The following is a 12,366-nucleotide window of genomic DNA, read 5'->3' as shown; positions in this document are numbered from 1 at the left end:
TTATACGCGCCGAACAAAATCCACGTCATTTTACGTAACTATAGTGCATTATATCTGGGGAACAATATATGTATATATTAAAATTTCGGGGGTGAAACTTTAATTAAAACTAAAATTACGCAAAAACGAACTCAATCTTCTTCCACGCGACACACATCTCTCGCCCCTCATCTCTCTCGCCACACACACACCATCTCTTTCTCAGCCACTCCCCGCCCACCACCACCTCCGCCGCCGCTCCTCTTTCAAAATCGGATTTGCTTCTTTAAACCTTCCCTCTCGCAATCCTTTTCTTATCCACCATCACAGCTACTATCATAATCACCATATTTGGGTTCATCGGTAATATGTTGGGTGGTGCAAGCTTCAACCCTTCCACCACGTCGCGTTCTACGCAGCTGGCCTCACTCCGTCAACATCCCTCCTCTCCATGCCTTCAGATTTCTGGCTCAGGCCGCCGGAGCAGTGGCCGGAGTTAAGGCAATTCTCCAGGTTAGAACGAACCGAACAAATCGAGCTGCCGTCTAAATCGATCGAGTTTCGATTCTAAAAAGTTTCAATTTTTTGGCCGTTTTTATGAAAAAAAATCAAATTTTAAATTAAGTAAAGAACAAAAATTGATCGAAACCGATCAATAGAAGCAGAACCGAAACCAATTGGGTCGTAATTGAGATTTTGCACTGTTTATTTCAGGTGATGCCCGAACAATACAGGTTCATGCTAAGAGCTCATGCTTTGAAAGTAGATGTGCATACTGGTGCTATACCTGAAGGGGTGTTGACTTTTGTGTTTAGCTTTAATTTGCTATTGATTATACTCAAGGGTCCCAAAAACATTTGGGTGAAAACCTATTTGCTGTCTTTGTCAACTATGGTCTATGGAATTGGTTTTTGTTGGCTCGAAATATACACGACCTTCGAAGAACCCTGCAAATGCATTTGGTTGGGCATAGATTGAGCTTATGAACAGAAACAACAACAAAATCCAGAGAGAATAAATCAGAGCCTAAAGAGGCAAATCCGATTTTGAAAGAGGAACGGCGACGGAGGTGGTGGTAAACGGGGAGTGGCTGAGAAAGAGATGGTGTGTGTGTGGCGAGAGAGATGAGCGGCGAGAGACGTGTGTGGCGTGGAAGAAGAGTGAGTTTGGTTTTGTGTAATTTTAGTTTTAATTAAAGTTCCATCCCAAAAATTTTAATATATACATATATTGGTCCCTAGATATAATGCACTACGTAATTAACACGTGTCAAAATTTGATTGGTTGAATTGGCTACATCGGCAGTATTTGACGGACGTTAGTATCGAGAGACTAAATTATCTAATGGAATAACAAAATAAATGATGCAGTGTGATATTTTGAAAAATAAGGAACGATATAGATCATTGAAAATAGGGATCAAACGCATTATTTTGCCTTTTATTCTCTCCAAATCAAAACTGTACGTAATCATGTAGGGACCATAATGGCAGCTTACAAATTTATGGAGGAATGTAGTGGGAAGAAAGAAGAGCGTCGTGACTTAACGATGCAAAGTTACAAACGACAACGTCCAAATCTATTTTCATAAACGGAAAATATATAAGGATAAAAGTGGCATAATAGTAAAATATTGAGGGTAAATGTACAATTCCCCTAAAATATATCCAAACTTCTCAAGCAAGCCACTTTTGGTTATGAATGCCGCCAAAATACCATCATTCAGAATCAGAGTCGCTCGCTAAAATACGAAATTAGGAGGGAAAATCAAAAGAGGTGCAATGAATTTATGCCAGATAGGGTTTTCAAAATTGAGAAAACTCCCCACAATTTCAATTTTCTCCCAATTAAACAATTAATTATTCTTTTTCCGATCTACATTTTCATTATCTTCATCTATGTTATTATCCCCTTTTTTGTTATGAAACACTCAATTTTGCCTCGGAAGAAACAGAAAATCCTGAAGAAAGGTGCACTAGTCAACTTCAAATTTCTCGATCTCCCTCTGATTTCGACCACGACAGGTTTGCCAGTTGACTTGGTAAGCCTCGAACCTGAGCTGCCATACACAATCGGTCGAGCCGACTTTGTCCTGCGATTTCACGTTCAAAAACCGGTCAGTCAGTAAGCAACACTGCCAGATTTCATTTGACAGTGGTTACCAAAAACTTATATATTATTAATGGGGTTTTTATTTTTCGAGAATTTGGATGTGTTGTTATTGATGAGTTTAGACGAAGATCTCTGTATTATAGTTATACTCAATTGGAAAAGAAGAAAGAGATTGTAGAATGTCCTAATGTCAAGGTTTCATTGAATGGGCTGTTTGTTAACGGGTTTAGAGTCAATAAAGGTGAAGCGAGGGAGCTGGTTGCAGGAGATGAGGTTTCACTTGTCTGTGGAAATGAAGGTGTTTGTGGTAGAACTTCAATTGGTTTTTTGGTTGAAAGTATTTTTTTTGAGGATGAAGTTGCTACTGGGTCAAATGTGTTTTCGCGAAGGCCACCGTTACTGGGGGAGTGACTTCGTCTGGGCATTCACAAGGGAGAACTTCAAGTGGGAATAGGAATAAGTGGGTTGTTGCCTGCCAGGTTCATGATGTAATGCCTTCTGGTTGTGATGTAATGGGAAGGGCGAAGTTTTTACGGAGTTTATGCAGAAATATATTGTCTAATGACGATCCTATAACTTACATTTGTCAATGCAGTGATGTTGATCATAGCGCAAAATATCGAAACAGTCATAACTAAATGAAATTCAGTGCTCGGCAGGTAATACAGTTAAATTTCCAGAGATAAGCGAAGTTTTTACGGAGTTTGTGCAGAAATATATTGTCTAATGACGATCCTATAACTTACATTTGTCAATGCAGTGATGTTGATCATAGCACAAAAATATAGAAACAGTCATAACTTAAATGAAATTCAGTGCTCGACAGGTAATACAGTTAAATTTCCAGAGATAGCTGAATCTAATCTGGGAAGAGCTGTGCCAATTACCATCAGAAATCCTCCAGTCTTCGAGAGAAGTGCCAAAATGTTGCAGTCACAATCACACTCACTCATAAATGAGAACGAGGCAGCTTTGGAAGTCATCAAAAATATTGGCAGTGTTTATGTTCAAAATGATCATTTATGTTTGAAAGACAGAGTTAAAGCCCATACTGATAATATCAACACCAATGATGGTTCTTTGAATTCAAATTATCTGGATAAGGTGAACCCTTCTTGTTTTGTTGGTGCCACACCAAGCAAGATCGGTATACATCCTTGTTCACCACCTGGCAAGAAGTTTTATCTGAACCGCCTTGAGTTCTCGGATGGATGTTCTTTGGGCACACATAATGATATATCTTTGCCAGAACCATTACATCCTCTTGAAAGCATTTCCCAGATATTTATAGCAACATTTGCATGTGACATCTTGTGGTAAAGTTGTCCATTTCATCATTCATTTTATTTGCTTTCGTTGCTGAGGATGATATTTATTCATGACGCGTGCATGATGTTCTTGAATGAGCTTATCTATCAAATTATTTCTGATTCTACGTGATGATTTACCATTTGTAATCTGTGGTGCCCTTAGGAAATAAGGTTCTGCTTTGTGAATTGTGATTTAACTGAGAAATGATTTTAGAAGGATGGAGCAGCATTATAATAGTTTATGTCTTATTGTTTGATCAACCAGGCTAAAATTTTCCTTAATTTGTAGAGGCTTGTTGGGACTATTCAAGTCGACGAATATTTATGTTGAGTATTAATTTTTCGGTTAAGTTGGGCCTTAGTCTCTGCTGTTTACCAGTGTTTTAGGATATTGATTTCATTTCTCGTCTTTAAATGTCTACACGTGTGACCTTTGTTTCCGACTCTAAATCTTAAGTGTTTGTAGGTTTCTGTCACACTCTGAGATCCCTTGCCATCTCCCTGTAACAATTGCTTGTCATAATGCGGAAAGATGTTGGAGCTCGAGCCCTGATAAAAGAACCTATGTGCCTTACCCATATTTTCCAAATTTAGTTGTAGTGTGAGTATATTCATATCATTTCTTTTTCTTCAAGAAAACAATGTTATACCAGCTCTGCGTTTTGATGCGGAAGTGCCGGCTAGTAAGCAATCTTGATATCTGCAATTTGATGTTATAGGCATCCCCCATTTCCAGAAGCTATCGCATTTGGTAAAGATCGTAAGAAGCAAGGGATTGCTTGCCATCATCCAAAATTGCTTGTTGTGCAAAGAGATGATAGTATTCGAGTTATCATTACTTCTGCAAATTTAGTGGCAACACAGGTGAACAGTCCTTTGAAATATTGATATTACTTCTAGCAGGCATTTGTGTGGAACACTCATAAATAAATTCTTCTTTGTGCCAGTTAATGCATGGCTGAGGCATGTCAAGAAGCCTAAAATTGACTCTTATGTATCCAATATTTGAATGTTATTAGTTCTACCTTCATTCTTTTGGATTTATTCATCTTTTCTTTTCTGAATCCTGCAGTGGAATGGGGTGACAAACACAAGTGTGCCCGATTATTCGCCACTCTTTGTTCAAACTTGTGAAGGAGAGGCAAATCAAGATTCAAGATCTGATTTTGCTGCTCAGCTGGCTGGATTCGTGGCATCTCTTATGATTGATGTACCAAGTCAAGCTCATTGGATCACTGAGCTGGCAAAGTATGACTTTAGTGGGGCTGTAGGGCACCTAGTTGCTTCAGTGCCTGGAGTACATTTACACAGAAGTCCCTATGTAAGGCACCCCTGAACTTTGTATTAATTAGTGTATTTCCAGGTGGTCTTTTTACCCTCTATTAGTGTTATAAGCTAGATCTGTTAACGTCTCCAGATGTCCCATTAAACATGGAGTCTTTGAAATTGTGTTTGATAAAGCGTTAAAGGCTATCTATTCACCTAAAGAATAATTGTTATGAGAGTGCGAAAGGGTTGAGGTTGAGATTAATTATCCACTTCAGGTGGTGCAAATCCTCCTAAAGGGTATGGAAAATTGTTAGACTAGGGTGGGAGTGATTTTTTCTTCTGGCTCTGTTGCATTTCCATGCGGAATGTCAATGCTTGGCATTTTCTGTAGAATCTGAAAAGTTTCTAAGTTCAATGTTTTTATGTTCATATTGCTATTTGCATCAGGTTGGTCCTCACTTTGCTTCCAAGTTCTGCAATGTCAAGTTCCATGGTTCAGTCGAAGCATCAGTTGTAGGTTTAAGCCACATCTTTTACAAGTCTGACTCAAATGGGATACACCTTAAAAGACTAGCAGCGTTTCTTAGAAAATCTCATCGGAATTCATTTGGGTTGTTGGAGATTGTTTTGAGAAGAGACAGCAATATTCCTGCTGATGTAAATGCCGTAAGCGTTCTTGTCTCTAACCCAGTTAAATCTTCTGATGGAGGTAAATTCTAGGTCCTGAATTTAGAAAAATCTCAACATTTTAGTCTCTGTTGTGTTTCTTTTGTAATCGGATATTGCTTCTTTGACAACTGAGTTTCACCGGTATATTTTTTAGAGGTGCCACTTGCCATCTTTTTTGGCTGAGTGGAGTTTTCATTCAACTAATTATGCTGTTTCATACTCTCTGCCAGACCAAGTTCATCTTGGCTTTCTGCCAAGAGATATTGCAAGATGGCTTTCTCCATTGTGGGATATTGGCTACTTCAAATTTTCTGGATATGTCTGTCCAAAAGAAGCCCTTGCAGCTGCTTTAGGAGAAAAACAACAAAAAATTAGGATTGATGCTACATGTCTTCCAGGCATGTCATTCCTTTAAAGTTTAAACTATCGTACTATTATTTTATATGCAATGTTGGATTTTCATTTTTCAAAGGATAATGGTGTTCAGAATTTGCAGTTGCAATGTTTATAGGTTTGGGCATTGGTTTTTGCAGGGGCCCTGTTTTCCTGATATATCAAAAATGATGCGAAATGAGCTTGCTACATCCTTGTGCTCCTTGATCGCTTCTATTCAGAGATGTACAGGCCTCTGGCGGCTGTAAGGAGGTACCTGTGATGAAATTTTTTAAAATGTCTACTACTCATGCAATTTACCATATGAGAGGACTAAAACGTTGGCCAATTATCATTACAATCATATTGTAACTTGAGATTTCTTATGTTTATCTGGATTTTTCTGGGGTGGGATTTAAATCTAATGTAGCTTCTGATATTTATCTAAACAGTTGAATTGATGTACAGTTTTCTGTACTTTTTTCCAGGTTTTGGGTCAATACAAATGGCCTGAACACCAAGAGTCCGACTTCGTGTACGGTAAGTGTATTTTAATTTTATCAATTAACATAAAGGAGAAAACATGCTTATTGATTGCGATGTCTGTCTTTATTCCTCAGGTTGTTCATCAATTGGATCGGTCAATTCACAATTTCTAGTGGCATTCTCAGCAGCTGTTGGTAAGAGATCAGTGCAATACTGCGACTCTGAAGAGTCTGATCCTGAGGTAGAATATATGCTGAGTTACTGAAGTATGCATGGCGAAATCATGCTGTGTGTGCGGACTAAGTAATTTTTTTGCTTTTTCTATTGGGCTGTTGGAGTGCTAGTCAAGAATTGAGAAATCCGTCCATTAGAATCATATATCCCTCTATTGACAGAGTGAAGAATGCTCGTCATGGAATTCTCCCTTCAAAGTGTATTCTTTGCTTCTCTGAGGTATGTTATCCCACAACTTTGTTTCTGTCTTGTTCAGTAAGTTGAGGTATGCCATTTGCAATTTTCTAGGCATTCTAAAGCTATAGTTTATATATGGATTTACTTTTTGCAGAAAACATGGCAAAGGTTGAAAACTCTAGACATACTTCATGATGCAATTCCTCATCCCGATGACAGAATTGGTTATCCAATGCATTCCAAGGTAAGGATATTGCTTTTATTCAACTAAGTTAAATTTCTACAAGAAGCAGATTTTTTGTCTTTCTTTCTCTGTTAGTATTCTTTGTTCGAAAGCTGGTGTCTTTCAGAGATCTTATTGTAATCGTGAATCGTGATCATGCCATACATTGAGAGCACTAAAATGGACAATGTAAACAGGTGGCACGCAGACGGTTCCTGTCGAGAAGAGATGGATCTTCCTCTGGCTGGGTTTATTGTGGGTCCCATAATTTTAGTGCCGCTGCCTGGGGACGACAAATTTCCAGTTCGGGTCAGAAGCTTCACGTGTGTAACTATGAACTTGGGATAGTGTTCACCTTTCCTCCATCTGAGAGAAATAGAAAGACTAGCCCAAACTTGGATGACGTTGTGTTGCCATTTTCTGTGCCTGCCCCAAAATATGGACCGAAAGATCGACCTGCTAAAAAACAGGCAATGTGGGAGGCTGTCTCTCAACTTACTGAACAAGAAAGAAACAAAGTTGTCGATATAGATGAAATGGTGGACGATGATGACAACAATGTGGTAGAGGTGATAAATGACTATGTTGCCCAGGAAGAAAAAGAGGACGAAAAGGCTTATGCTGAGATGTTTTGGAGTCAGGTTGATTCATCTGATCACAGCTCTTGAATTTCTTAATAAAGTCTTTCATCTCTGAAGCTATTTCTCCAATTATGTATTTATGTCTCCTGATTCCTGATGCCATTATTTGTACAATTAGTATATCGAAATTGTAATTATCAAAATTTAACTCTCGGGGTTCTATCATGACATTAGATTGGTAACCCCAGATGTATGATTCATGCACATTGTATATATAATTGAAATTAAAATGATAGTCAAGCCCTTTTTATCAAGATTCAAGATGCCTTCTTTGTCACTTACAGCTCCCATTTGTGTGCTAAAGATCATTTACAATTATGCTAGATTTGGACTGCCAAGCCCAAGCCTTCTTTGAACTTTTCTGCAATTTTTTTTGATAAATGTCGAGGTTTATTAATTCAATTTAAATGTGGCCGAGCTTGGTAACGTGATCTACCTCCACTCTGCCGGGAAAACTTTAACACTTTAGCTATTCAAAATCGTAATTGATGGGGAGAGTGTGGTCCAAAAACAAACTACCGAAAATTGATACATACATCACGCTAGCAATGTCTATTTTTACCGGCTATTACATTTGAAAATTTCTGCAATGTGAAAGACCTTATTTTCTCCGATTCAATCGATATCATCTCAACTAACCATGTATGGATTTTGAAAGTAGGAAGCAGCTATCGTTGAGAAAAAAAAGTTCAAGCTTCCATATTGACTATGAACTTTTGATCACATTCTTTTCGTGGAAAAGGAGAAATGGGTTTTGGTCATAGCAAAGTTGTACTCCTAATAAGGTTTGAAATTGAATGCCATCAAACATTTTTGTCTCATATAGCAGACTAAAGCCTAACTTTCAAGTAACAATGAAGTTGGCAAAAGGCAAAAGCTTCTTTCTCTCTGAAAGTGGTCCCTGAGAAGAGAACTGAAGGTGGCTTTGTCAGTAACCCTGACCAAAGGATATTCATATACGTACTTGTCATTATAACTTGAATAAAGAGGCTTTGGTCTCTGACGTGTGCTCGCCGTTTCCATTTTTTTTTTCTTTTTTTATACTTGTTTTAAAAGTAGTATTCGAAAATTAACTTTGGATTTTTATTATTTTTATTTCAGAAAGAAAAATTTCCTAAAATGGAATTATTGTCGACCTTTTTTTTTTAAAAAAAAAATCATCTAAATAACTTATTGTTTACGTTTCTTAAATTTATACTATATCGAATATAAACGGGTACATTACTTTTGTGTACAAAAGTACATGTATGTGAACATGAAAGAGTCGGACCGGATTTCGCAATGCCGGTCCGACTAATCACCACTAATCACCGTAATTAGCAAGCAAAATGCATTGGGGTTGCCTTTGAAGCAAGACCGGCATTAAGGTTGCCGGTCATGCGTGAAAATTAAAAAAAAAAAAAAAATAACATGACCGGCAGTTAGGCTGCCGGTCTTGACAAAAAAGAAAATTTACGGTCCAGTTCAACAAGCCTACAACTCGGAATAAACCTTCAACAAGCCTACAACTAGGAATGCGTTCAACAAGCCTGCAACTTGGAATACGGTCCAGTTCAACAAGCCTACAACTCGGAATAAACCTTCAACAAGCCTACAACTAGGAATGCGTTCAACAAGCCTGCAACTTGGAATCCTACAACTTGGATTCCAAGTTGCAGGCTTGTTGAACGCATTCCGAGTTGTAGGCTTGTTGAACTGGACCGGCAGCCTTATTGCCGGTTTGGTGCTTTAACCGGCATTTTCAATGCCGGTGCAATTAAGCTTAATTAAGTAGTCCGACCGGCATTCCCATTGCCGGTCGGACTACAAATCTCCACCCAATTGTCCTTTCGTATCAAAATGTTTACATATAATTTTTTTTAAATACATTTGTAATTTTCTGGAATATAAACTGTGATTTTTCTAAAATTGACGATTTCGATTCGATTCTTGACGATTTTAATTTGATTTTGATTGAGGTTTCATGTAATTTTACAAAAATAAGAAACATCCCAAAATATATTTTTGACTCCCATTGACCGATTTTTCGATTTTGATCCGATTTCATTTTCATTCAGATCTATTTCTGAATGTCGATCAGAGGTCTCCATTGAGCTTACTTTTTCCTCCTAGAAATTATTTTCCAGAAATGAAAATAAATAAAAGAAAAGAAAAGGAATATTCTTAGTAGTATTCTTTGTTTGGGCAATCAAAACGTGGCGTAGCTGAGCCTAATAACGTGTCTTTCCTTCCCTCTCTGTGTACTCACTATTCATAATAAAAAAGATCTATTCTTTTCTTTCCTTCTTCCCTCTAATTCCCCATTTTTATAACCCCAGTTGCTATGGATCCTCTGTATAAACCATTTTTTAAATAAGAGCCTCTCAATTCTCAATATACAGTTACAAACTTAAATTTGCCTCCCAAAATCAAATTTTGAGACATACCCAATTGCCAAAATTTTGAATTTCAGACAACAAATTCAAGCTGTAATAATGCAAGCAACAACATCATGGTCTCCAATATCAGTTCACTCATCAAGATGCAGCCTTGTTCCATTCTTTACGCAACAGATACCAATTCGTCGACACAAAAAGACCCAATTTTTGGCGATTTCTTCTTCATGTTCGTCATTTTTCAACGTGTCCTCTCTCATACACGAACCCTTTTTTCTACAATAGCGAAATTTCACCTTGTTGTTCAAAACCCAACAAGCGAAGGAGAAAAATCGGGCCAATCTCAGCTGTATTCGAGAGGTTTACTGAAAGAGCTATTAAAGCTATAATATTTTCTCAGAGGGAAGCAAAGGCGTTAGGCAAGGACATGGTGTTTACACAACATCTGTTATTGGGTTTGATCGTGGAGGATCGTGATCCAAAGGGTTTTCTGGGTTCAGGGATTAAAATTGATAGAGCACGTGAAGCAGTAATGAATATTTGGAGTAATAAAAGTACCGATCCCGACAATAATTCAACATCTCTGGCGTCTTCACCAGATGTGCCGTTTTCGATCAGCACGAAACGGGTTTTCGAGGCAGCTGTTGAGTATTCTAGGACCATGGGATATAATTTCATTGCTCCTGAACATATAGCAATTGGTCTTTTCACTGTTGATGATGGAAGCGCTGCTCGAGTGCTCAAGAGGTACTGTTTTTTTCGATCTATGTACGTTGCATGAGTTCCTTTGCATGCTTGTTGTTTGTAAATATGTTTATGAGAGTCTGTTTGCTGTGTGTGTTTTTAGACTGGGAGCCAATATAAACCATTTGACAGCTTCCGCGGTCTCGAGGCTTCAAGGAGAGCTTGCGAAAGATGGCAGAGTGCCCTCTGTGTCACCTAAGGGCATTAGTCAGAAGTCATTGACTGGAAGTGCTGATCTTGCCAAGTCGCCTGAAAGAACCAGAGGTTCAAATATAAAACATTGTTCATATATATATATATATTTGTTTGTTTCCTTAATGATTATGAAACCAAATGAGAATTGCATTTTGATGCTAATGCTTATCTTGTCAGGGAAGAAAAGTGCCTTGGCTCAATTTTGTGTGGACCTCACTGCTCGTGCTGAGGACGGTCTCATTGATCCTGTTATTGGTCGTGATACTGAAGTTGAGAGAATCATTCAGATTCTTGGCCGTAGAACCAAAAACAATCCCATTCTTCTTGGAGAAGCTGGGGTTGGGAAAACGGCAATTGCTGAAGGATTGGCAATCAAAATTTCTGATGCTGCTGTTCCTCCATTTCTTTTGGTGTGTTTATGTTGTTTTTCTTGTTTATTTTGATATTGGTTCCTCGTAAACTATTTATGTCGAACAAATTTGATAAGATGAGGTGTCCTACTTGTAGACAAAGCGTGTAATGTCCTTAGACACAGGCCTATTGATGGCTGGGGCGAAGGAGAGGGGAGAACTGGAGGCACGTGTTACTACATTACTTGCAGAAATAAAAAAATCTGGTGAGTGTTGGAAATTTTGGTGTGGTATTTTATAACTCAGCCCTCTTGACCGTTGCTTAGTAACTTCTTACGCTTGGATTTTAGGTGAAGTTATTCTTTTCATTGATGAAGTCCACACTATTATTGGGTCTGGCACTGTTGGACGGGGAAACAAGGGATCTGGTCTTGATATTGCAAATCTAGTGAAGCCACCACTTGGCAGGGGTGAACTACAGGTTTTCACTCAACTCTCAATTTTTTTATTTTGTAAATATGCTTTGGAAGTCTAGTTCTCTTGCATTCTGTAGTCCAAATGCAGTTGATTGTGTACTCAATGGAGGAATACTAAAATGAATTTGCATGTCCCAACTTTTGCTTTGTACAGTGTATTGCATCTACAACTTTAGATGAATTCAGGAATCAAATCGAGAAGGATAAAGCTTTGGCTCGACGATTTCAGCCTGTACACATTAATGAGCCAAACCAGGTTGGTTTCTTGAGAACTTTTCATATCATGTTGCAATCTCTTCGGGTAGCAGTTTCCTAAGTCTTGCTTGGATGCCAACAATGTAGGAGGATGCAATTAGGATTCTCTTGGGTCTGCGTGAGAAATACGAGGCTCATCACAAATGCAGATTCACAATGGAAGCAATAAATGCTGCTGTATACCTGTCGACAAGATACATCCCCGATAGGTATCTTCCCGATAAGGCCATTGATCTCATTGATGAAGCTGGAAGTAGAGCTCGCATCGAAGCATATAAGATGAAAAAACAAGAAGAAACTTGTATACTTTCAAAGTCACCAGATGATTATTGGGAAGAAATAAGAACGGTTCAGGCTATGCATGAAGTGGTAATAAATGACTCTGCTTCAAATATTGTTCTTAAATGGTTTCTGATTTCAACAACCTATTAATTAATGGTACTATTTCTTTTGGTGTAAGCAGGTCCTAGCTAGCAAGCCAAAACAAGATAACAGTATT

The 12,366-nt window shown here is 38.2% G+C and overlaps 1 protein-coding gene and 2 pseudogenes across 1 annotated transcript; all 3 read left to right on the top strand.

The window, feature by feature from the left end:
- Window positions 1-272: 272 nt before the first annotated feature.
- On the top strand, window positions 273-952 carry LOC139882008 (aquaporin SIP1-1-like; annotated as a pseudogene).
- Window positions 953-1,900: 948 nt separating this feature from the next.
- LOC139882007 (uncharacterized) lies at window positions 1,901-7,499 on the top strand (annotated as a pseudogene).
- Window positions 7,500-9,075: 1,576 nt separating this feature from the next.
- LOC139882005 (chaperone protein ClpD, chloroplastic-like) lies at window positions 9,076-12,363 on the top strand (the record flags this gene model as incomplete). Its single annotated transcript, XM_071866391.1, has 9 exons — window positions 9,076-9,195; window positions 9,981-10,594; window positions 10,695-10,855; window positions 10,964-11,196; window positions 11,294-11,402; window positions 11,487-11,617; window positions 11,767-11,868; window positions 11,955-12,236; window positions 12,331-12,363. Coding segments are annotated over exons 1-9 (1,785 nt in total), but the record flags the coding sequence as incomplete, so codon positions are not given.
- Window positions 12,364-12,366: the final 3 nt, after the last annotated feature.

Source organism: Rutidosis leptorrhynchoides, unplaced genomic scaffold (assembly GCF_046630445.1).
Source record: "Rutidosis leptorrhynchoides isolate AG116_Rl617_1_P2 unplaced genomic scaffold, CSIRO_AGI_Rlap_v1 contig22, whole genome shotgun sequence".
Classification (NCBI taxonomy): Eukaryota; Viridiplantae; Streptophyta; class Magnoliopsida; order Asterales; family Asteraceae; genus Rutidosis; species Rutidosis leptorrhynchoides.
Note: the sequence above shows the minus strand (reverse complement) of the source record. Positions and strands in the feature narration are given on the sequence as shown.